General features: G+C 41.1%; 1 protein-coding gene across 6 annotated transcripts in view; it reads right to left on the bottom strand.

Moving 5' to 3' along the window:
* LOC131039590 (uncharacterized) overlaps window positions 1–27,413 on the bottom strand; it is a 129,212-nt gene that overhangs the window by 5,416 nt on the left and 96,383 nt on the right. For all 6 annotated transcript variants that reach the window (XM_057972380.2, XM_057972379.2, XM_057972377.2 and 3 more), the window contains one exon: window positions 8,148–8,219. In XM_057972380.2, coding sequence (XP_057828363.2) covers window positions 8,148–8,219 — 72 coding nt within the window. The remainder of the gene's footprint in view (window positions 1–8,147; window positions 8,220–27,413) is intronic.

Raw genomic sequence — 27,413 nt, 5'->3', positions numbered from 1 at the left:
AACAGAGGCAACCTTGGACGAGGAGGTCAAGAGGTTGATGCAAGAACTTGGAGCTTCAGAGGGAGTCACATTATCATTTGTTAATGCATTTTTCTCTAAGGCAGAGAAATTTGAGGTGAAAGCCCTTGTTAATGCATTTTTCTCTGAGATGGAGAAATTTGAAGTGAAAGCCCTTGTTAATGCATTTTTCTCTAAGACAGAGAATTTTGAGGTGAAAGCCCTTGTCCATCTCTGAGAGGGAGATGTGGTTCTATCCATCCTCATCTGGGAGTAGCCATGGTGGATGTCATGTTGAGAGACTCCATGACAAAATTACGTTGAGAGACTTCGTGATGAATCCTTTGTACTTGTGTTTTTCCACACATGGGAGGGGCCATGGTGGATGTCATGTTAAGTGACTCCATGACGACATCACGTTGAGTGACTCCGTGATGGGCACTTGTGCACATATTCCTTTCCACACATGGGAGTTGCCATGGTGGACGTCATGTTGAGTGACTCCATGACGATGTGTTTCTTTCCACAAATGGGAGGAGCCATTGTGGGCATCACGTTGAGAGACTCTGTGATGAACCTTTGTACATCTCTGAGACTGAGATGTGTCTTTTCCACAAATGGGTGTAGCCATTGTGGGCATCATGTTGAGAGAGTCCATGACGAGGATATTTGAAAATACCTCCCTAGCTAAGAGGGAGTGTCAGTGTTTTATAGCTGCAGCAGATATTTCAAGAAGCAAGTCAGCCTATTGCAAATTATTATTTTATATTTATAAGGGCCAATCCAAGATGAAAAGTCACCTTGGTTCTTGAATGAGGCTGACTCTTGTGAAGAGTCGCCTTTCTTGAGAAAAGGCACCTTACTTTGTATATATAGAAGGTGACGATCATTTCATTTTCATCAATAAATTAAAATAAGAGAAATATTCTTGGCTGGGTTTCCCTCCCTCGAGGAGGGTTTTCCCAGGATATGTGCTGTGTTCTATTTTGTTCATGTGTTGTATTTCTGTTTATTGCAAATCTGATCATAAAAACAACAATTTCTAGTGGCTAAGATTGAATATTGTGTATGAAATAAACTAACAGCAAAAAACTGTTGAAATGGGCAGATAACAACCAACAAGGATGTCAAATTTAATGCTTCTAGTTTTTATTGACAGGTTTTTTGCATCCAATCTGTAAGTGTAATTCGCCTTTGGTGTAATAACTCATTTAAGTAAATTAAAATAATTCTTCTTGTACATAAAATAAAACTAGCATATATAACACTGAAATATAAAAATCACATGAAGATGAAGCAATATTGTAAGATCAAATCCTGAAGACATTAACTTTTAAATAAGCATCCAAATTTAAAGCAGATTTACTATTCAAAAGAAATATTTCACATGAAAAATATAAATCATTTGGTCCAAATTATGACACATTATAGATTAGATACATCCTAAAATGCTGCTACTCCTATTTGTATTTGTGTCTTCATTTTGTACCCTTGTTTTTCAGTTATTTTTCCTTGCATACAGCGATAATAAAATACAAAATCAGAGATGTTATAATGGTGAATTCAATGCAAACAAAAGTGCAGGACAGACTGCTCACAGCTTGCATGATTACCCATATATATCTGGAACCCTTTTACTATCATTAGTTTACAAGAAGCTAAGATGCATTATAGACAAGGGTAGATGACTTGCTTAGAAGATGCATTTACAAAAGAAGAAAAGATATATTTTGATGAGGGAATCAATGTATGTACGAGGAAAACAACTCTGATACAAAGGATATTGAGAAAGCAATTACTAAGAAACCAGCAAAGCATGTAATAAGAAGAATGGGGAATAGAATAGCGAGAGGCATAATTTTCATTTGGAAAAGGAAAGGATTGCATCTGTTGGAAATGCAAGTTATGTAAGCAAAAACTCCTCGCCTGGGATTTATACAAGATGAAAACAAAAGAACAGAGAAATAGTGACTTGTAAGAACGAAAAAATCTTGACCAGATGCAATGGTATAGAGCCCTAAATAATTGAGTTATTGCTTTATTGAACAGTAAAAAATTAAATTATTAAAGTACAGACAAGAAGTAACGCTTAAGGATTTATTTGCAGATTAACTCCATTTCTCAATAGTGATCTATCTAATCTAACAAATGTCCAGCATTGGCTAAAAGTTAAAACAAGAACATAGCAAGATGCTAGGTTTTGGTGATTAAAAACAAAAAGAAGTCGAAGGGAATGAAAGAACAAGGACTGAGGAGACCGAAACAAATGTTAAGTGATGCATCTGCAGATGGTTTACATACAAACAAAAAAAAACCTAGATAAACTCCATAGCTGTTTGAATGCTACTGTGTACGCTGAGCCTGCCTTTAGTGAGATGCAATAAACAATTCATTATCTTCACATTTTTTATTTTTATATTTGCATGTACGCTTAAAGAAAAAAAAATTTCCAACAGAAAATGGAATGTTGCCAAATCCACTGGTAGCTTTCTACAATAAATAGAGCCTCAGCATACTTTCTAATTTAAATTGCTTTTTCTAGAATATAGAAGGCCTCTGCAATCTTTCTATTTTAAATTGATTTTTTGTGCACGGATCATGGCACCCTTTAATAAATAATTTTTAAACAGTTATAAAATAAAATAACTCTTAAATAGATACTACTATACTTATATTTAGAGAAATCCATGCAGAAGACACTGAGAGGTATGATTATTGAGGTGCCTACTTTATTTTGTTTATTATTTTATTTAACCAGAATTGATGCCTAAATGAGCCCTAACTAGAACCCTATACATAATTGTAATCCTAATTAAACCCTAGCCCTAATAGAATCCTAAACATATGCTAATTGAAATCAAACCCTGATCCTAGCCATAATTGATCTTCAATTAAACCCTATCCTTAATTCAAATGCAGCTGTAATTGAACACTTAGCATATCACTAGTTGAACCTGATCCCTAATCCAACCCAAATTGAACGGTCCTATTATCTACTAAATCATCTGATGTATACTGATCATATTCTCTTGATGTAGATCTTCTACCTGAGGTACCTAATCTTTCAAACTTTCTAGAGTTATGTGAAGAAATGGATTCAAGCCTAAACCACATTGTCAAAAAAAAATGATTGAATGTCCTGTTTTTGAACACTTATATACTTGGACACCTGAGTAAGCCATCCTCCTTACACTCAAATATCTTGCCTCTTCTTTTTTCTTGTTTGAGGGTTTTATACAAACCCAAAGTCGTTTAGCAACCCAATATGAGCTCACGAGCCATAGGTTAAACCTCTTCAACTAAGAGCCAAGGACGAAGGGATCTCCATTCCACCAAAGTCATAGGAGGCACGATCATAACGTCATCCCATATCTTAGCTCCTCTCGTTTTCAATGACCATGAAATCCTTATACTTGTCAATTGGGTTTCCTAATTAAATTTCCTTTGATCTCCATATTAGGACATCCTCGTACGTCATCTTATCTAAATCAAAAATGTCTTGTCATGCATTCTGATTATTGCTACTTTCAACATGATGTCCTCTATTGCACTCTTCAAGACAAATAGCTACCTTCTAATGAGTTATATCATCATGATTCTTTGTCTCTTGTATGGCGTGCTATTTCTTCCTCACTATTGATATGCAAGAGGTTATCCCAACTTCTAGTGCTATCCCTTGTACTCATTCCGTGTTGATGATGTTGGATATTTTGTCATTGCTGTCAAAGAATGAAGATCAAGGTTGTCTACCAATTGCTCCTTTGAGCTGCTTGCTTGCTTGGTTGAGTTACCTGGTTGTCTAGTTGAGCTACTTGGGTGTCAGCTTGAGCTGGCTACTTGTCCACTTCACCTGCCAGTTTGTCTACTTCTGAGTGACACATCCCCAGTTGAATATTCAATAAAACGGTGGTCAGAGTTTAATATTCTTTCATGGTTTCAGATGTTGATGTGATATTTACATGGAATCGAATCTTAAAGTTTGGACAGTATGTTGTGTAGTGGTGGTTATCCGTGAGAGTCCAGCTGCCCTTAAATAGCCAAGGATGAGATTCGTTGATTATATTCTTAGCAAACAAGCAGACATGTTTTTAATAGACCTATACAAATATTGGATTGGAATGCATGGATAGTTTTTGATTAAAAAACGCCTTTCTAACTGAACGGATATTCCTTTTGAGAATATATGAGCTGAGTTTTTGTTCACAGCAGACATCATGGTTTCTATTCCTAGGCGTTGACTGTCAGTGGCGGCTTCAGACTTTTAGTAGCGATGACTATTAGTGGGTGGTGAGGAATCATTATTGAAATGTGGTGTATCATGGCCTTTTTCCCTTGGCAGAAGTCTAACAGAAATCGCATCACTTCTTGGTTTTATTAATGCTGAACTGTTTTGAACTCTTTAAAAACTATTTTATTTGGCATCAATATTTTGATGCTGTTTCTTTAGGTGCAATGTTTGTGTGGGAGTGCGCAGAGCAGAATTTACAGCAAATACTTATTGCCTTATAAGTGTCACATCATGTTCAGACGTGGAGATTATTGTCGGTGCTGTTTGTTAGTGGTGGGATATATCAATCATGACTCAAGTTTTGACCTTGGCGTGGTCCTTGCGTTTTATCTTCTGATTAAGTTTTTTCTGCGAAGTGATTTATGCTTTGAGGACTAAGGTAGTTTTGGGAATTGTCTTTGATGAAGACAGGTTAAAAATTGCTTTGCTTTAGTTCATGCCACTGCCAACAAGACTGAAATTTTCTGAGTATTGCATGAGTGTTGTTACTGAGAACTCATTTCATTTATAGGGTTGCTGAAGATTAAAGAGCAATATGAAAAAAGATGTGGGGAATAGCACAGATGATATTTTACTACAAATTAAAAGTGGTTGGATGCTAATTTCTTAGTGAAGGTTTGGGATGGTTGTTCATTTTAGGCTGGTTGGTGTAATGAATGGGAGTGTTGTGTATTTCTTGCATTTCACGAAGTTGGTGCTCTTAGTGAGTTGGTGCTCACTCTTGTATTTTGGGTTGGTGCCCATTTGTTAATGAAAGTTATCATGTGTCGTGGTTTTTTACCTAAAAGGGTTTTCCACGAGAAATTTGGTGTTTGCTTTTTAATGTTTGCTATCTCCATGTTTTATGAGGTTTCATGCTTTTAATAATTTTAAAACACTGATTCACACCCGCCCTCCCGCGCCCCCTCTCAGTATTTTCTGTGTGCATTTCAGATGAGAGTTGCTAGCAGTAAAGCATGTGATCCCATGCTTCTCGGATTAAGTTTGAAATGCCCAATAAGAACCTTTCTTGTACACCATGGGGCTACACTGTCTAAATACCAGTTTATACATCCATCTGCTAAGGGATATGGGAATGGACATGATCATAGCAGGTTGTCTTAGTATCAGGTTCATTGACTCCTCCAGCATTTCTACTCCTTCCAAAAAAAAGATTGGTGCATGTCATAACCTACATTTGTCCACCTACATATTGTGCTTAGATGGATGCTCGTACACAATTTAAAAGCTCCCATTTCCATGCAGGTAGATGCTGTTGAAGGTTATGGAGTTTGGCTTTACACTCACCAATTGCACTTGCTTGGAAGCTTCTAAATCCTTTTAAGCAAATCTATGTTGTTCATATCTTGTAACCATTGCATTACAGGAGATAACATCCCTTTGAGACCATCTTGTGTTTTGTCTACGCCTCCACAATTGCTTTCCCATAAACCAGAATGCTTCCAACTATAATTTCTGACCAAAATACCTCTCCAGTGCACTTGCTTGGATGCTCGTACACAAAAAGCTCCCATTTCGATGTGGGTAGATGCTGGTGAAGGTTATGGAGTTTGGCTTTACACCCACCAATTGCACTTGCTTGGAAGCTTCTAAATCATTTTAAGCACATCTATGTTGTTCATATCTTGTAACCATTGCATTACAGGAGATGACATCCCTTTGAGACCATCTTGTGTTTTGTCTATGCCTCCTGTAATGTCCCCTACTAGATTTAAGCCTGTTTTAACCAGAATTAAAACATCTCAACATACTTATGACTTAAACTACATTGACTAGGAGACAAAACCATCTTAACCGGAATTCAATCAGTGATAACATAATTTTCTTCCTGATATTGAATTGATAATTCAATCAAATTTATAATCTCACATTTATTTGTTCATTCACATTACTGTTTCTATATATAAATATATATATTTAAGTTCAGATAGTATTACACTCTATGGTTTTACTGTAGAGTAGTTTCTAAAGATACTGTATTAATTATAATTATTATATTAATATCTATTATGGTATCAATATCCATATTTATAACCCTTCCTTAATTCTTATTCAGATTTGAGTACATATATATACATAAATAAATGAATTAATTATACCAATAATTTATGTATTTGCTAATTACTTATTCTATAGATTATTAATACTACTACTGCTTTAAAATATTAATTATTAATAATATATTTAATGGTTGGTAAAGACGGACAGATCTGACATGGTCTGCCAATATGTATATAAATTGAAATGTAACCCATACGTATTGCAGTCTATAATAATATTACTATTAAATTCTGCATATAGACATTGTATCGGGTTTTATATATTAGGCATACGTATCAAGCACATCCCCTATGCATACCCCCAGAACAAAATGTTATTGCCTGTCCTCCTCTTATGAGCACAGACTATATAATTATTTCGCATCTATTTGATCATCGCCTGATCCTCTCTTCTTCTTTTTTTTCTAATCTATTATAATCTATAAATATCTACCTTGGTCAATATCTCTTTCCAAATGGTCACAACCTTTCAAATAAGTCATATCTTCTCCTCCCTAGTATTCGCTCCTCTTTGGAAACTAATTAAAAGTTATGAGCCAATGGTAACCTTGAGAAAGTATAGTAATGCATCCCTTTGGGGTGTATCATGGTAATCGCACCCTTTATAAGTTTATGGCTTACGATGTTAATTGTATGATTAACTTATTAACTTCTTGTATGGAAATGGATCGTAATAAGCTAATGATCATTTTCGATAAGAATAAGTAGTGTCCATTGTCACATATAAGTAGTTTCCTAAGTTAGCTACACAATATCTAACGAAATCTTGTTTTATATTACAAATTCGATTGGGACATCACACCTCCACATTTGCTTTTCCATAAACCAGAATGCTTGCAACTATAATTTCTGACCAAAAAACCTCTCCAGTGCAACTAAGTAAACACGTTGACTCAATTGAGCTAGAAATACCATCCAATATGAAATAAATTTAACCAAAGTCACATTAACAAAACTCAACTGGAACAAATATGCTTAATTAATGATGCCTCACCATGACTAACCAGGGAAGGAACCATGGAGGGAGAGTAGTCCATATGAATTACTCAAAAATACCCTAACAAAAAGTTGAGGGGCATGATTTAATATAGGCTTTGAGGGTGTTGATACTTGTTTTCTGTTTAACCTCTCTATTGGCTCTTTCACAAGGAGCCTCTGAATAAGATCATCAAGAGAGCATGAGGATGAGAATGGGTTCCTTGCTCAAAATATTGACAAAAGTGTATTACTAAAGCCCCTAAAAGACATCTGTGCATGACTTATTTCATACAGAAAGACATTGAACAAGCACCAGTCCACAGCATACAAGTGGAATTTCCCCCACAGGACCTCCGGTGCAATGTATTCCCTCTATAGTCTATACCGACAAATGAAGGAAACTACGATTCACTATATCTGCTGTGAATAGAAATGATACGCAGGAATATATCAAAATCAGTGAGCATTGTGTGCCCACTCTTGCACCAATAAGTTATCGGGCTTCAGATCTGTGTATACCATTCTTTGCTTGTGGAAATACTCCAACACTACAACTAGCAAATAGACATTAACATGGACAAAAGATTAATAGGCTACATGCATTAGAATAGTAGCCAGTGCCCCATCAGACTTTTAAGAGCAAGTCAGCATGGAAGTCAGCATGGCTATTTTCAAATCACCACTGACTTCTAATGATTCTTACAATAATCTTATTGGTTTCCCTCTTCTTTGTGTAAATGAAAAGACATTGAAAACTAAAATGGTTGTACAAAATCATACATCAAGAGAAAGTTTAATAAGAGGGGTTGATACAGGAAACTAACATCGTAACCAGCTTGTGCCATAATCTGTGATTCGAGCTCCAAAAAGATCCAAATGTGTCAATCCAGTCAGACCTGTAAAACAAGCATGCATAGCATCAGAACTTTGATGCCAATTGATGTTTTTGCCAAAAGACTGCTCGACATAGTTGACTCTATATAGAACCTATCTTTCCTATAGAAGAAAGGTAAGCATCCCTGATATTTAAGAATTAAAATAAAATGCACAAAGTTAGATACATGTTTTACTGTAGCAAACGTTCAAGTTAGCACCATCAAATTCCTCTGTAATGTGCCACTGCCAAGTTCATAAACAGATACACTGCAAATAACTTCCCTTGTAACAATTAAATTTTGTGATGAAAGAATATTATACTAAACTTGAAATTTGAAGATTCTTATAATAAACACAAGACAAATTGATTACAGAGCACAAAAGAAAGAGTAAACTTAACCATGCAGTGGACAAGAAATAAGTATTTGACAAGGATGGATACCAAGACTGAGGCCACAAGGCTTTTTTCACAATTACATACCATGAATACCTAATAGTCAGTGACAACAAAAATTGACAGAGATCAATAAAATTATTAGAGTAATTAATTCTTTTTGTCAGTTACCTTTTTAGTTGTTCTATTAATGGTCATTTAGTTCATCATTTAGCTTTTTAGATCGATTAGTCTTTTAAGTGCAACTATTGCTTCTTTTACAAGAACGCATAGTTAGCTTTTTCATTTTTAGCTTTATAGCTTTATTTAGCGTTTTAAGCTTTTTAACTTCATGTCGAAACTTTAGTTTAACGGTTCGTTCTTTTTAGAACACTATCTTGTAATTCCTTTATATATGTTGTATATTCGTAATTAATTATTTCAATTATTTTTCATGGTATCAGAGTGGGTCGATGGGCTTCTTTAGGATTTGGTAGGCCTTCTTACCTGGATATAATTTCCAAAAAAAATTCTTTTTAATAAAAATTGTTACAAGTCTTCATGAAAGTTTTAGTTTGAGGGCGGATTCGTCTGTAGTTGGCGAGCTAGGGTTTCATTTTTTACAGGTCAATCATGGTTTTTTGCTGGGCTAAGTGAGTTTTTTTCAGGTCACATTTTTCGATGCAAAATCGAGGGTTTCTTTGATTCGTAGAGTCAAGGGTGTTTCGCGAAATCAGAGGGTTTTGTTCTTTTGATCTGCGTGTTTATGGTTTTTGTCCCTAAAAATCTAAGGGTCGTGTGAAGATTTTTGTATCTTGCAGACCCAACCCGCAAACCTTTCACGTGCGAAGGCATCTTTTGTGCGTGATTTTTTTTTTGCCTCTTCCATGGCTGCAACGCAATTTTTGGGCGCTGCGTCTGAGTTTCAGCGCGGCGGGTGCTTGCGTTTTCATAGCTCACTGTGTTCTACGCCCTTGGGTTCATCTATGTGTTTATTGCAGTGACGGGCTTTATCTTTCCCAGGTCCACGCTTTTTTTTTGGGTGTCTACAGTGCTGGCGGTGACGTCTCGTTTTCTGCCTGACGTTTATTTTTCTAGGTGCTGGTTTTTTAGCAGTTCAGTTTTTTTTGTTGGTGGCGTGATCTGCACGATTTTCATGCCTGTTTTTTTCCTGAGAACAGATTTGTCTGCTGTTGGCGGCAATATTGTACATGGAAATAAATTTAGTCAAGTTGTAATTGTGTTGGTTAGTTGGCAACCGAGGGGTGGCAGTTGCAGTGCGACGGTTGGCCCTCGCACCCCCTCGGCATCTTTATATACTTCGGAATGTAACTTGTAAAGGGACAAATTATGAATGGAATAACATATCTGATACTTGTCTGATATCTATGGCATTAATCTGCATTACGTACTTTATGCTTCAGTATTCACCCGAGAGGGCAAACATTTGGCGCCGTTGCCTAGACGTACTCGGGAACGGAAGACGCGGATGGCGCACGGACGCGATGGGCCTACCCGTCGGTGAGATGAACCCAGAGGCCGATGACGCGCCCACGGAACAATCGGCGAAGGGGAAATTGAACCCTATAATAATCCCGACACAATGTTGAGATAAATTGTGGCCGAAAGGAAAAATAATAGAAGTTTTTTTTTTGTACATGGCGTGTGCTTGCTATGTACAAAGGTGATTTATGCCCAATGTATTAAATAAAGATAGAAATAAAAATAAAAAAAAAAAAAAAAAAACGAACGAGTGGGAGGTCGCGCAAAGGGCCTTGATTTTGGAGCAGCAAGTAGAACGAAGGCGTAGGCTAAGGCAGCTTGCTGAGGGACGACCGGCCGAGGGGTTGCTCGAAGGGAACCCAGGAGGTGTCACGGAGGTTGCGGAGGCAGAGATAGACGGAGAGAAGTACACTCTCTACACTGTCGTAGGGTTGCCCGAAGGGAACCTAGGAGTCACGGATGGTGCCGAAGGCGACCTCTACAGTTCGCCTGAATACCACCACCGTAGGGTAAGAAGTCGCAAAGAGTTGGTGGAACAAGCAAGGTGAAATCTAAACTTGATCGACGCTACCAGAGACCTACTAAAGAATTTGTCCATTTCGGAGGACAACCGGAGGGAGACGACCGAAGGTGACGGTACGGCCGATGGTGCAAAGGGAGCACAAGGGTACCGTACGAGAGGCAATTTGTTCAGTTCGGGGTCAACAACCTTCTCCGGAGGACCCACGAGTGGAGGGTCAGGTGCAGGAGGCGAAGGCGGAGGCGGAGGATCACCAGGTACAAGCACACAAGGCACCAGAGGAGCGAGACCGAGCGGTGGCATGGCCAGTAAACAGAAGTTGCCGAAGTTCAACAGCGAGGGGAAGGAAGATCCCGTCCGCCATTGTCAAACGTGCGAAACCATATGGTCAGCGAACGGTGTTACCGACCAAAACGAATGGGTAACACAGTTCCCAGCAACTTTAAGGGGAGTGGCCATAGACTGGTACTCAGACATGGATAAGGCCAAAGTTGACACATGGCCCGACCTGAAGAAGGAGTTTGGGATAGAGTTCTGCCTCCTGAGAGATGACAACGAAATAGTCGCCGAGATCTATGGAACGAAGCAAAACAAGAATGAGACTGTCCGAGCCTATAGTCGGCAGCTGAAGGAACTATTGGGAAAAATGGAGAATCAACCAGCAGATGGGTTGAAAAAGCGATGGTTCGTGGAGGGACTAAAGCATTCCCTCCGAAAGAAGATGAAAATCGTTCCACCTACATCGTACGAAGACGCATACAATAGAGCGATGGATCTTGAGAGCGAGACCAAGACATCGAAGAAAAAGAAGAAGAAGGATAGCTCGTCCGTGGAGGATGACTCGTCACAAGAAAGCAGCAGTGACAGCGAGGCTGGCAAACGGGTGCAAGCACTCCGGAAAGACATGGAGCGAATGAGGAGGGAATTCAAAACAATGAGAAGCACCAGTCGGACCGAAGGGGACATATGGTGCACTGAGTGCAAAGAGGAGGGGCACACAAAGGGTACTTGCCCGAAGAAGGCATTCTGCGAGATTTGCCAAGTGATGGGACACTCCACCAAGGAGTGCCCATACAACATGAAAACCCGGAATACACAAATGAACCAAGTATTGTTCACAGAGCAGGCCACAACATCCACACCAGCGGGTACGGCCCAGCAAACCAACACAACGGCATCATCTGGAGGTTACCGGGACAACAGACACAGCGACGGAAGGAATAGCAACAATAACAATAATGGAAGCCGTATCCAATATGACACCAAGGGCCGGCCAATTATCCAATGTAGGCCCTGTAATCAATGGGGGCACTTCGCCCGTGATTGCACGAAGGAAGCCACCCCTCAGTACCTCTGTCGATGGTGTGGGCCAGGCGACCATGAGGACGCAAATTGCCCACAGGCAAGGGTTAATCTCCTCAACATTGAGAAGGCTGAGAAGACTGGTGAGAAAGAAGTACTGGCGATCACCCGCGCCCAGACGAAAAAAGCCACTTATCCCGACCCCCGTACGGAGAAGGAGAGATTACGAGAGGCAAAGGCCAATATTGAACGTGAGATGACGACCGAACAACGGGACAACGAGGTGGCAAGTACATCATCCCGTACGGAAGCGGAAAATAACATCATTGGGCAAGTACTGCAGATGGAAGTACCTACAAAGGTAAAGGACCTTCTAGAAACAATGCCACAGTTAAAAACCACCATTTTTAGTTCCATACAAACCACTGCACAGGCACCTTTGCGTGCCACACAGCCTTAAATAGTGGTCGACATCCTGCTATAGTAGAGATGGGAATTCTCGGGGCTATCCTCAAAGACACCATCGTGGACGGAGGTTCGGGGGTGAATGTACTGCCAGAGGATACGTGGAAGAAGCTGGGGAAGCCAACACTATGGCCACCCACGTTCAACTTGGTAGGTGCAGACCAGCACGGCATCAAGCCACTCGGCACCCTGATGGGCCAGCCGGTCACCATCGGCATGCAACCTTTCATACTAGATTTTGTGGTAATCTCACTCAAGAAGAAGGGGTACGACGCCATCTTAGGCAGAGGGTGGCTGGTTACAACAAAGGTGAACCACGACTGGAAAAAGAACACCCTTTCTATGGAGAAAGGGGGGCGGAAGTACACCATTGATCTGAGGACCCAGGTTGTTGACGAGGAACTAGCATCATCTTCAGAATCGGAGGATGAAGGAAAAGGTGACCCGAGGGAAGAAGGACGAGGCTGCAGGGAGCCCAATGACGAAGGGATTCTCAAACTAGGAGAATGCTCTGAGGATGAGACAGGGTCATTGAACGGGCTCTTCCACTGGCAGATGGAGGATTATGAAATGTTCCAGAGCTACAGGCTCGAAGTAGAGGAACCAGAGCAAGTAACAGAGGAGGTGTACCTGCCAGAATACATAGAATATTGGAAGGGAGACGCCCCAAACCTCGGTGGCGTAGATAATCCGAAGACCAATTGTGTTGGCAACGATTGGAACCTTGTGTGGAAGGCCGCAACTTTCAAAATCTTTATTATTATTCTTCTTCTTATGTACATGAAGGAGACCGTGGTCACTGTAGAATTTGTGGTTCCAGGTCTTCGGATGGCCATTGAAAATAGATTGGCCACCAACGGGCCCAAATTGAAACCCTACCACACGAAGCGCGCAGGGGACCCGAGAGGTCGAACGGACACCCGAGAGCCCGGAGGGGGACTCAAGAGGATGGAAGGGGACTCGAGAGGCCGGGCAGGCAACTCAAGAGGCACAGGACCACAGCAGGAGACTCTCGGGCGAGGAAAACCGAGAAGGATGAAGGGCGATCCCAGAGGCATGGGACCCGGGCCGAAGACTCTCGACAATTAGATTAATGAAAAAAAAAAAACCGTACGGTCGTACGGGTCCATACGGTAGTTGCCCGTACAGCTAAAAAAAAATTAAAATAAAAAAAAATTTAAAAAGGCAAAGTGCACCGCACGGTGGGGCCACGCATCCACCATGCGGTGGCACCGCGTGGTCACCGTGCGGTGGCACCGCGAGTGCACCGTGCAGTGGTACCATGTGCCCACCGTACGGTGGCACTGCGGGGTCACGTGCAGTGGCTATTTTAACCCGCACAATCGAAGAGGCGAACAGAGGAAAATAAATAAAAGAAGGAAACAACGCGGAGGAAGGAGATTGCACACACCCGCACGCCAAGTACACCGCACAAACAAACACAGCCGTACGGAGGAGAGATATTGACCGCACGAGAAGTGTCCGTATGCTGGAGGTGTGTCCGTACGGTAAGGAGGTTGTTGACCATACGGGGAGGTTGTATGGTCGGGGTGCCATCGGGGACATTACGCTGAAACAAAAAAAAAAAAACGACGACCAGATTGAAAAATTATTCGATGACATCTGGAGCCTGGACGCCGCGAGGGGCGTTGCCCCTTGACCCGCTGGGGGCACTACCCCCAGACCCCAGTTTATTTTTGAGCTATAGTACACTTGTTGGAGTTGGACGGAGGGCATTGGAGATGTCACGGTAAGTGTTGTGGTTGTTCGTACTGTGAGAAAGAAGCCTGCAGCTAAGCATTGGTGGGGAAGCCATAAGCCATAAGCCATAAGCCGTAGAGGGAGACGGATTTAGAGGTTGCGAACAAATAGAGTTTGAGGGAAGGCATTGCAGGTCCGCGCAATTGTATGACAGCAGAGAGTTATTCAGTTCAGTTAGCAGCCTTTGGGGAGTGTGATGGAGGATTTGAGGTGTCTCCTAGCCTTTGTGCCAAAGGGTTGTTGCCACCTCCAGGTAGGAATGGTACGCTTTGAGGAACTTGGAGTATGTCTCAGCTAGACGTGAGGTTGCCTTGGTGGATGCAGAGAGGGCTCGGGAGGAGCTGACCACCAGGTTGGAGGTAGTACTAGCATGAGACTTAGCTCAGCGTACCCAGGAGTTGGATGCCGAGAGGGCAACGTCGGCGGCTATCAAGGACAAATTGGCTAGGGAGACAGTATCATTTGAGTAGCAGTTGGTGGAGGCTGAGACTGAAAAGCATGTTTTGCAGACAAGTTTGGTTTAGGCACAGGAAGATTGTGATGTCAAAGAAAGCACTAATGGTGAAATCCGCACTTGAGCATAGGATGGTAGCAGAAAAGGGTTTTTAAGTGAGGACGCAGCAGGTGTATAAGTTTCGGGCTCGACTGGCGTCAACAGTTCTGTTTAATGTCATCTCTATTTTGTGTTAAGTCGTCCGGAGACGACTTCTTTTCTTTTGGGGGGGATGATGTTGGCGGCAATATTGTACACGGAAATAAAACTAGTTAATTAAGTTGTAATTGTGTTGGTTAGTTGGCAACCGAGGGGTGGCAGTTGCGGTGCGACGGTTGGCGCTCGCACCCCCTCGGCATCTTTATATACTTCAGAATGTAACTTGTAAAGGGACGAATTATGAATGGAATAACATATCTAATACTTGTCTGATATCTATGGCATTATTCTGCATTACATACTTTATGCTTTAAGTATTCACCTGAGAGGGCAAACATCTGCCTTTTCGCGCGACTGGTTTTTCGGTGTTCTTTTGCGACGGAAAGGGCTTCTACAAAACGCGCGGGGGACATATTCTGAGGCTCGTGTTTTTTAGCTTTTTTTTGCAAACCTGCAACCCACGCAAAGATCGGCGATTGTTCGTTTTGGTCTTCAACTCGCCCGACAGCTCAAGGTAGTTGAAGAAGATTGTGTTTTCCGCAACTGTGATACACGGCAATCCGCTAGGGTTTTGAACGATTTACTCCAAAAAAATCGTGATTTATTTTTCTGCTTGTGGATGCAGTTCGGGCTGGAAGGGTTTGATTTTTATATTTCCTTTTTAAAAAAAATTGGAGGGTTTTATAATTTTTATCCAAAAAAAATTATCTATGTAATCCGGGACACATCCCCAAGCTAAAATCCCTCATCCCAAATACTGGGGACGTTTCGGGGACATGGGGACGGCCAGGAGGCCAAAATTGCAAAATTTATGGTAAACGTCCCGGAAACTTGGGGATGGCAATGATTCTCAAAGGGGACGTCCCCTGACCCCAATATGGTTGGGGGACATCCCCCCGTCCCCTAACCGTCCCGGGTATGGCCAGTCGTCCCCCTTTTCCCAACACGTTTAAAAAAAAACTCAAATGCTCAAAAAAAAAACATTTTTTAATTCTATTATAGGTCTGTAAAACTGGAATTTCACTAATATGATGGGTAAACATGTCTGAATCACTTCCAAAAGCACTTAGAAATGATGAGCAACAGCCTGGTAATAAATTTCACAAACACTTAGAACTCAGTAGTGCGTAAAAAAGTGGTTGCAGGTCTGCAATATTGGACTTTTCAAAATTATGAAAGGTAAACAGGTCTGAATCATAGCCAAAAGCACTCAGAAATATGAATAGCAGCTTGGTACAGAATTTCACAAACACCTAAAGCTATGCAGTACATAAACAAGCAGTTTTAGGTCATAATAGAAATGGAAGACTATCAAAACATCCTCCAACCGGAAAGAAACAATGAACTACATGCAAACAAGTGTTGGCATATTGATAATGTATTTTCAATTATGAATGCATATTGAGTATTGGCCATGAATTCTGAATTATGACAATGAACTACATGCAAACAAGTGTTAGCATATTGATAATGTATTTTCAATTATGAATGCATAGAGTATTGACAATGAATTCTGAATTATGAATACATATTGAGTATTGACAATGAATTTTGAACACAAATGTGGTATGTTAAGGTTTTATAATGTAGATATACCTGCTTTATCCATGTTTTCATATGAATATAATGTATATATACACGCTTTATCTATTTTTCATATGAACATTTAAAATTTCCCTATATATTTTAAATTTTCCCTATATTTTATAAAGCAGTCCCCTTTGCCATCCCCTCGTCGTCCCCAAAATTAGCATAAAAAATTGCCGTCCCTATGTATGAAAAAATTTGCTTTTTTTCACAATTTTATACCATGAATACCTAATAGTCAGTGACAACAAAAAATGACAGAGATCAATAAAATTATTAGAATAATTAATACTTTTAGTCAGTTACCTTTTTAGTTGTTCTATTAATGGTCATTTAGTTCATCATTTAGTTCATCATTTAGCTTTTTAGATCGATTAGTCTTTCAAGTGCAACTATCTTTTAACTGAGAGGTAGGGGAAGGATCGGTACAAAGATCCCTACGTATCAGAGAACAAGGTAAGCGGAGACGACGGCTAAGGGAGATTGCTGAAGGCCCAGAGAGTCCGGAAAAAAGCAATCAGGAGAGGCAGAAACCGTGTACGTGGAACCAATTGGTAGAGGTTGCCAGGAAACTACCACTTCCAGACGTAGCAAAGGAAGATCTTGCCGACCAGGCCACTCACTCGACATCGAGTGAAGAGTCTGGAACCAAGTCTGAGAGCAATCCATCTGAACACTTTGAACGTGGCGAAGAGGTAGTACGGAACATTTCTTTCTCGACTTCGTCGTCATTCCACTAGAGAAAAAGGCCTACGATGCTCTCCTCGAGAGAGGTTGGCTGATCATGGCAAAGGCGAATCATAATTGGAAGAAGAATACACTGTCCATTGAGAGTGAAGGGCACAAATATGTGATTGACTTGAGGAACCAAGCAATGAGCGAGGAATTGGCATCATCCGACTGGGACTCAGACGACTCTCGCGATTATGAATGGGGTTCAGAGGATGGGAAGGGGAAGATGGAACCAATGACGAAGGGGTGCTCAAACTGGAAGATTTCTCTAAAGATGAGATGAGTTCTTTGAATGGATTATTTCACTGGTAGATGGACGATTACGAAGTCTTCCACCCCAATTGTAACATGTTACAGATTGGCAGAACTGAGGAAGTGCAAAGTTCATACACAAGCCAAGTCTGAACATTATGTATAGGAACAGGCTCGAGGGAATTGTATGGGGTTAGGTCGTATGAGAAGGAGAAGAGAAGTTGGAGGCCAAAAACTATAGAAAGTGGTTGTTGGAATGAGGAAGGGACCGAAGGAACCCGTACCACAAATCCATACAGAGGCAACGTTGAGAAAATCCACACAGTAGAACCATACAATGACAGAATCGAAGGAGCCTTGCGAAGGGAATAAGGCTTAAACCGTATGAAGGAATCCGTGTTGAAAGAGACACGAGGACAGGAGGAGACCAAAATCCATACGTGGGGGATATTTTGTATGCTAGCAACCAAGCCATCATCGTACGAACAGGAGATATTCCCTACACCAACAGTATAGACGTCATCACACCAAACTGCCAAGGGATATTTCGTATGGAAGCAGTAGCCGCCAAGAAGCCATCGTGCAAACATCAAACTGCCAAGGGGAAATTTCGTATGGAAACATCAGTTACCAAGACGCCACCATACAATCGTTGCACAGTCAATCACTCAGACAAGTTTGCTGAAGGAAAAATCCCGTACGGACAAGTTCAAAGGGATTTGTTGGCCGAAGGAAAAATTTTGTACCGAGACAATCAAAAGGATGGGCTAGCCGAAGGAAAAATTTCATACAGAGAGGATCGAAGGGATTGCTTGGTCAGTTGCCCGGCGGATTGCTTGGCGGATTGCCTAGCGGATTGCTTAGCGGATTGCTTGGCGGGTTGCCTAGCAAGTTGCTTGGCGGAAACTGATCGATACAGTCGAAAGGATTGCTTGGTGGATTGCTTGGTGGAAATCAATCCGCACTATAGAAGGGATTGCCTACCAAAAAGAGAAAATCCATACCATCAAAGGGAGTACCGTACGAATCCGTACGGAAAGAGCAAGGCATTGGCAGAGGGACATTGTCGTATGAATCCGTACAATGGAAACCCAGCACATGCGAGGTAAAGTTCTCGTACGAGTCCGTAAGGGAGGAGAAAGACACTGACCAGGAGTCACCGTACAAAAGCAGAACATAGGGAGGGCACAGTCGCCGTATGAATCCATCCAGAGGAAGCAGATAGCAGACAAGGAATTGTCGTATGGATCCGTACGGAATTGCTAGTTCACTAAGGAAGCCTTGTAGATAGAAATCCATACTGAAGAAGAGGTGGTCCGTATGAAAGCGACAAATATCCATACAAAGGCAAAGGAAAGTCTCTGTAAGAGCAGAGAAGGAATCTGTACGAGAGGGAGAGAAATCCGTACAAGGAGCAAAGGCATTCAAAATCTGCATGAGTAGAGAAATCCGTATAGCTACGTCAGGAAAGAGATTCCGTACAGACTAGGTTGGGCGGAGAATTGGCAGGACCAAGTAAATTTGTACGCACAAGGAGGAAAAGGATTTCCGTACGAAGAGGACAGCTAGAGGAATTTGTACAAGAAGGAAAACGGTTGCGCTAACCGTTTTTCACAAGAAAGTGTACATCTGGCAGGAGAATCGTACAATTGCAAAGGAGAACTTCTATTGCATATAAGAATGCCAAAAGTAAGTTTTGAAAACCCCCAAGACAGAACCAAGGTGAAGACAATACATCGAAGAGCCATGGCCACACCCAACAGCAGCAAAGGCAAGAAAGTTAGAGCGTGAATGCAAAAGAACAACCCAGTAACTGTGCATACCTTGACATGGGAAGGGTTGAATGGAGCCAGCTATCACACATGGTGGAATGAAACCGACGACTCTAATATCATAGAAAAAATCTGAAGAGTGCTGGAGTTGACAAGATTATACAAATGCAAGTCTTCAATATCAAGGAGTTTGAGTCTGTGTTTGAAGGCAATGGTGGTAGGTTAGGACAGGCATACCCATAGAATGATAGTGAAATACGGAGGATGCAACATTACCATGTCCTCCTCCCCCATGGAATTCACCAAGCTTTTTGGAATTCCCTCCCAAAGGAACCCGATGGCAAAAAGGAAAATGTCACTAGAGCAGAGGAAGAAATTAGTCGGCCTAGTCTGTCAAGGGGATTTAACGAATGAAGAGTTGGATAGTATCTAGCATGGAAGAAGTCAAGGGGTGAAGAGGACATTCTTGGCCAACTCAGAATGGCGGTGCATAATGGATGTGATCAAAAGCAAGCTCACAGGTGCAAGTAGGGGTTCAAAAATTGTTGTTTGGATGCTCTACTTAATGAATGGGCTGCGGAACGGCACAATGTACAATTGGACGTCATTTCTCTCCGATAGAATCAGAGAACTCATGGGGTTGCAGCATAAGGCATTCTACATGTCACATCACGCGATCGTTCTATTTCTAGAAGCAATACGAATAGGGATGCTTGCCAACAAATGAGGGCATTTGCAGTCGTTAACCTGAGTAGAACCCTGCAATCCACCGCTTTTTTATTGGACGTACCTGGATACCATGGCAGTCGACGACGGCTAACCTCAAAGGAAGAGACATCAACAAGACGTGGGGCAGCCTAGTAGTGTGGGAAGTGATGCCAACGACGAAGATACTATGGAGGCATCATCATCCGAGGGAGATAGCACAGAGGAAGATACCTTCCTGGTGGTCGCAGTTGCAACCCAAGGGGAAGATGAAGTGGAAGTGGTCGGTGAAACATGGGTAGCAGAAGGTGTAGGGGAAAGCGGAGTCTCTCAGATAGTGCCAAAAACCATATTGCTTCACCCGGATGGAAGTAAGGATTCCAAACCCTCTGAAATTCTTGGCAGTCAGGGGAACCCTGTTGGCAAGATGGAGGAAGTGCCACCGTCAAGGGAGGCAGGAATGCAGGATGTTTCAAGATGTAATTGACATAGATGCATCACTGCCATCCAAGACAACACCGAGGATAGGAGCCACATTGACACAGTTTAGCCCCACAAGAGGTACGGAAGGGCAAGAAGAAACAATTGATTCATGGCTACTGGAGACATTGGGAGTTTGGGTGGAGAACCTTCCAGAGCTACCATCACCTAGCGAACATGGCGGAATGGAACCGCCATCCGGTGGACTTGGCAGAATGGAACCGCCATCTGGTGGACCTAGCGGAGTTGAATTGCCATCTAGTGATATGGAGCCCCATGGCGGAATGGAAATTCCATCCGACAGACAGGACTCAAGAGGGGCATTGCAAGTACAGCATGAGCCACAGGAGGTTGGTGAGCATGCAGGTGGGGAGGAATCTTCCTCTCTTGAGACAGAGGAATTTTGCTACGATTACCTAGACCCAACCCAAAGGATCCTTTCGGTACTATACAACAATGTGTGGCTCGATTGGAGGGGATGGCCAAGTTTCTAGGCGATGTGGGCCACCTAGTGAAAGACATTAATGTTGGGCATGATCCTCACATTGCAGGGGTGGCGGAGCGACTCTTGTCATTCATGAAGGATATGAAGTCGATTTCTTCCAATGCTTTACAGCTAAGGGATGGCGAAAGTCTGAATCTCGAGAGATGTTGGATACATGGATAGCCACCCTCGTGGTAGATGATGGGCATGGTATTTGTGGATTCCTACGCAACATGGAGCTTACATTTCGGGACCTAGTCCTGAAATACCGAAGAACAACAGGTAGTCAAGGTAGAAGCACTCACTGCACAGCGAGACCAAGCAGTACGTGAGGCAGAAGTAGCAAGGACATTAGCTCATCATATTCAAAAGAGCCAGGAACAGTTGGCCCAGGAGCATTCACAGGTGACATCCTTGGAGGAAACAGTGGCCAAGCACACTCAAGAGTTAGCCACCAAAGATAACCAGAAGACCTAGCTAGAAGCCAAGGTGGCGGAACTGGAGGCGAACTTAGTGCGTAAGGAAGAGCAATTGAAGGGGCAGGGTGAGGAGCTACAAAAAGCACGAAACAAGGTGATTGAAGCTACATGGTCAAAACTGCACGGTAACGGGAATTGGCAACCACCCTGCGCGTCCAGTATCTCCAGCAACAGTCGAGCAAGGACGCCCTCTCATCCCTCTCAGCAGTAGTAGTTTAGTAGGATAGATGAGCTCCCATTTTGTTTTCATTATCTGGAAGACTACTTTTTTGGGGGGGCTGATGTCGGTCGTAAAATGCCAACATAGGAATAATATGTTGTTATGTTAAGAATAATATGTTGTTATGTTAGTTAACTGGCCATGTGGGATTCCCGTAGGGGTAGTTGGCAGTTGCGGCAGTTGGTACCTCCGCCAACCACCAAGTAGTATATATATTGTGTTGTAAGGTAACCCCGAGAGTGATTATTGTACATACATTACTGAATGCAATAAAGAATATCTTTCTGGCCATACTGTGAATTTGTTATGTTTTGTGGATTACTTTCTGAATAATGTATGTGTGTTTCCATTCTGTTTCCTCTATATTCTAAACTGACACCGTAGGGAGTAAACACGTGGGATTTTAGTAATTTGGGTTTTTCCATTTTATCCACAAAAATGATGATTTGTAACCCTCAGATTTATGGGTTTGTCTATTTTGTCCTCAAAAATCATGAATTCTCTTTTGGAGGGTTCTTGTTTTCAGGGTTTGACGATTTTTTCCACAAAAATCGAGGTTTGTTGCAATCAGTCTTGGGTTGCACCTGGATTTGTCGGGGCGACCATCTACAACCGTGGTATCTTGCTATCTGTTTTGGAGTTGCTGGAGCGAACACTGCTCAGTACTCTTCTGCAAAAGTTTTTTGCAATTTTTGCTAAAATTGTGTTTGTTGCTCTTTCGAGGGTTTGTCGGTTTTCCTCAAAATCATGGTCTCAGGTTTTTTCGCTTCTATAATCCGCATGTGACAGTTCTATAATTCGTCTATGAGGGTTACATCAATCGAATGGAATCCGCTATTCTTGGTCATCAACACTTTGCAGATCCTAAGAGGGTCTCCGCAGAAGCAGAGTGTTCTTGCATTTGTGATCAAAAGACCTTATGTCGCGTACTTAGTTGATACAATGACCATTAAGTGAGGGTATTAGAATAATTAATTCTTTTAGTCAATTACCTTTTAGTTGTTCTATTAATGGTCATTTAGTTCGTCATTTAGCTTTTTAGTTCAATTAGTCTTTTAAGTGCAACTATTGCTTCTTTATAAGAACGCATAGTTAGCTTTTTAGTTTTTAGCTTTTTAGCTTTATTTAGCATTTTAAGATTTTTAGCTTCATGTTGAAGCTTTAGTTTAATGGTTCATTCTTTTTAGAACAGGGTCTTGTATTTCCTTTATATACGTTGTATATTTGTAATTAATTGTTTCAATTATTTTTCAAAACTTGCTTCAATCTACAAAAAAAAAAGAGTGAAACATGTACATTCTCAAAATCTCCACTAATGCAGTTAAATCTTTTGTATTTTGCTTGTTTTCTTTTAGGGTGAGGGACCCCAATAATACCTTTCATAAATTTTCAAGAATATATATATGGAATTTTTAACTAGAGCATAATATGATTGTTTCAGTGAAAAGCACTTTGGAAATAACAGATAGGTACACAATGTCATATCTAGAGTAGGATCTTGTGACAAGGAAGGAATCGAAGGGATTCCATACTGAGGGGTTTGAAATTTCAAGGTCCGATTAAGGCAATGAAATAGCATATTGCTGCCAAAGTGGAGGTGGTCCTTGTGTTTGGGTTAAGAGTATAACAAAGCACATGAGTGTTGGCATTTTGGTTATCTAGGAGATAGTTCACGGCATGGAGATTGTAAAAGTGTTTGATTATTGCTATTGGTCATCCAGCTTTATATGGCTGTTTATGGCTTGTTCCAAGAGTATATAGTATGAATGCTATCGACAGCACTACACCCTGTTTAGGGTTGCTAATGCAATTTGCAGTTGTTATAGTTGTATGGTTTTATGTAGCTGGGATGGGGCCCCATATATAGATCCCCTATATCTATAATCTAAGTTACCGGGTTCGCCTCTGGGCCCCCCTGGTACGGGTCCGGGTTCGACCGGGTCCGTGGTACGGGTCCGGTTCGACCTAGGTTCGACCAGGGTTCAAAAAACCTAGAGTGGGTTCGACCCTAGTCGAACCCGGGGTCGAACCCAGTCGAACCTGGGCGGCTGGGCGGCCCGTAAAGTTAAAAAACAATGCAAATTTAATTTGTTTTCAATTCCGCCTTGTAAAAAGTGAAAGTTATAACCTTAAAAGCAGAAAATTAGACGTCTTAAAAAAACAGAAAACTGATGCACGCCATGGAGTTCCGTGTGGGTTTGAAGGTTGTGATTTGGTGTTGGCGGCGGGGGCGCTGCCCCTCGACCCCGCCCTGTACCGCGACAGGGAGCGTGCCCTGGGCGCTGCCCCGGGACCCTGCGAGGGGCGCTGCCCCTCGACCCCGCAAGGGGCTCTGCCCCTTGACCCCGCTGGGGGCGCTGCCCCCAGACCCCCGCAAGGGGCGCTGCCCCTTAACCCCGTTGGGGGCGCTGCCCCCAGACCCCCTCAAGGGGCTGCCCCTTGACCCCGTTGGGGGTGTTGCCGGCAAAATCCAGGTCCTCAGTTTGAAAAATTAAACTTGGATGTTCTTAGTTTGAATCCATTTAATGATCAAACTTTAAATTGTTGAAAGTTGAAACAATGATACTTGAATATTTTATCATTTTGATATTAGACTTGATGTATATGATGCTGTTATGGTATGATCATGATGCTACGATTACAAGTTTATGTTGGTTTTGTTGTTTATATGATGCTATGTGACATGCTAATCTTAATTCATGCTTATAGGTTGCATACATATATAATTTACATGTTTTTGTACTAACGAACCCAAACGAACCCAAACCCCTTTTCAAAATTTTGCCGTACCGGCGTACCGGGTTCTTCGAACCCGAACCGGTAACTTAGTCTATAATTAAAAATGTAAAAAAATATAAACTATATAATAAATGAATTGAATTTGATTGTTTATCCAATTTGCAGCAATTGGCATAAACCCAAATTTAAATCGATTGATTCTTATATCTAGTTGAAATTAAAGGTTTAAAAGATAAATCAGCTGATATTAAGTTAAAGAACCTTTTTTTTTTTTTTGGAAATCAAGACTGAATGAAGAGTATAAAGGATAGAGTGGCTGTGTTATACGTTATGAGGGGCCAAAGATACAAGCTGTGCAGTGAAATATTGTCATTTTTTAATTTATTTTCTTCTTTGATTTTGCTTTACCTACTTCCCAAGAAATAGTAATGTGGATTACTAAAACTCACAAAGATTTATGAAAAGAAAATTTAGAGAATTTTATGGCAGTTTCTAAAGAATGAGTTTTTTTATTTAACTCTTTTAAGCTGGAGAATATCCCTGGGGGTGGGGGGGGGCATCCCATCCACTGCCAACTGAAGGGATGACAAGGGGTTTTGGGCTCCTTTTACTCTAGGGACACAATTCCGGGCAATGCTGCATTATATTGACCTCTTTTGGTGGTTGGCACTCATCTTGCCAAAGAGTCAATTGTATGAGTGGGTTCATCTGTACATATTTCAGTGGTATGCCCACCACAAACACTTTGCATCTCAAGGATGTCAACAATCTCATTGATGATGTATTCCATCTTCCTATTTAAGGCACTTAATGGTATGGCCATTTCACTTTTCCAATATTTATAGATAATATGACCATTTCACTTTTCCAATATTTATTGATAAGCTAGCTTCCTCTATTTGTAGATTATTTATGCTATGCCTACAAAACAATGAATTCGAAAAATTGTTGATTTTCTGGCCAATATTCTGCTGCCACTGAGGACATCTCCCTTCTTAATTTTGACTATACTTCAAATTCTTGCCATGACTGATTTTTTGCTGGTGGCAGTTGACACCATCAAATTCAATTTGAGCAGTCCTGTAGACAGAGGAACTCACTATTCCCTTTGACCATTAAGTAAGTTAATGTACAATAAAAAGGAACATACAATTCTGAAACTAAGTCCTTCATACTGTGAGAATGGAAATGGTCAATTGATTAGCTCATGTGAATCTGGGACATTGACCTGATTTGTGATTTTTATAATTATAGTTCTACTGTTCTACTGAACAGATGCATGCATTCTAGTGTCATCTTCAAATATACTGTTTCTTTCCTTCTACAGATTCCAAATATGCAAAGCGAGTATTACTTGCAGAAAATCATTGAGCACTGTAATGGTGTGTACAAAAGATTTTGTTATTTCCTTCCATATCATCGTTGGCATGTGAGCATTGCAAGAAAAGATGATCAATCTTTATGGTCATCTGATTGGGCTCAGATATCCTCTTTACTGAAGATATCAGACTCCAAAAATTTTGTATAATAGACCAGGCATAGTAAAGCTGAATTTTGGCCACCTTCAAGCAGCCCCAGGCTTATTCCATTCCATGTCCTTGTGCCCATGGCTCATAATAACTATGTATACGAAATCAATGGTGCAGTTTCCAGCCACTGTGTTCCCATTCTCTTACATAGAATTTGTTGGATCAATATCAATGGCCTGTTTCTGAGCTCCAGTAGCAGAATGAGGTGGCATCTGTTGGTTCTGCTCTACCCACAAGTATAAGCTATGTAGTGCATTGTAATAAATTAGCATCCAGCCTCTACAAATAATTAGCAACAGATAAATATTATTCACTATAAAGGGCATCAAGCAGCTCAGAGAGAAGACTCAAGGTTATGGGCAGCATCCCATTGTGCATCCACCTTTCCAAATTTTCATGTTCCTACCATCTGCCAAGATAATTTTTGCAGGAAAAATCTAAAACCATTTTTGATGTACCTGCTGTTGAAACTCTAACTTTCAAGGTGTTTTTAAGAGGATCAATTTTAGGATTGATTAAGCATTCAATACTGATCATATGAACCATCAGGAAATTGACAGAATGCCAGAGACTCCAAGCAACCTTAGTTGCAAGAGCTTTGCTGAAAATTCATATATATTTGATATCAGACCTCCAGAAGCATTTGGCTGAATAATTTTATTTCATACCACCAGGGATGTGTTTGAACCTGTCTTCATCTACTATCAAGAAAAATTCTATGGATACCAATATGATTGTCAGTAACTAGGTTGTATACTGGAAGAAAACTTAGGTGCTACAAAGTGGCAGCTTGTAGGCCAGCTTCTAGTTGCCGTCCTCAAACCACAAAAGTAAGCCTTATATTTGTCTATCAAAAGAACTTTTGTTTTACCCTTTTCATAATTGGATTCCATAAAGCTTATGTGATTCCATTGGAGAGGAAAACCCATATATTTCATGGAAAATTTGGAAGTTTACCTTTACAAGCTTCTGCTATAGGGATACTTTCTCATATTTCTGAAATATAACCGTTTCCCTTTCTTTGATTGGTCCATGAAAACAATCCTTGAAAAAATCCATTACCACCATATTTCCCACTTTATCCTCTGTTAATATCTGATATCAGAGAGAAGGTACTTTTTTTAACCATTTACTGCTGGCGAGTGTTGTTTTGGTTCACTGGACCATTTGTTGCTGAGAATGCAGACCATTGCCAGGTGTATGAATGGGATACTTTCATAATCTGAGTTGAACTCATGTCTTCCTACCATTTCAAGAAGAATTTTGTTAGACAAAGACTTTTACAAATCTACATTTGGACAGATATGGCCATAGTTAAGAAATTCTGGATGCTTGGTAAACTCTTAAGACTGTGTCCTACTCTCCAATTGCACTTCCTATTTTTTATTGGAGTAGATTCTTGCTAATATTCGTTGGAAAAAATTAGTAGATCTTAATAAATAAAGGCTGCAGACAATGGCTCCATCAATAAACCTTATTTTTCATAAACTAGGATCCCTCTTAGAAATCCTATTCCTCTAGCAAGAACGCCAAGAAAGCCATGAAATTCAAATATTCTTTTGGCTTCATTGAGATATATCCTAAGCTTGAAGGTTGCTAGTTCTCTTGCACCCAAGATTTCCATGTTTTGGAACCAAAAGATGCTCCTCTAAACCTACA

This window comes from Cryptomeria japonica, chromosome 5 (genome assembly GCF_030272615.1).
Source record: "Cryptomeria japonica chromosome 5, Sugi_1.0, whole genome shotgun sequence".
NCBI classification, from domain to species: domain Eukaryota; kingdom Viridiplantae; phylum Streptophyta; class Pinopsida; order Cupressales; family Cupressaceae; genus Cryptomeria; species Cryptomeria japonica.
Note: the sequence above shows the minus strand (reverse complement) of the source record. Positions and strands in the feature narration are given on the sequence as shown.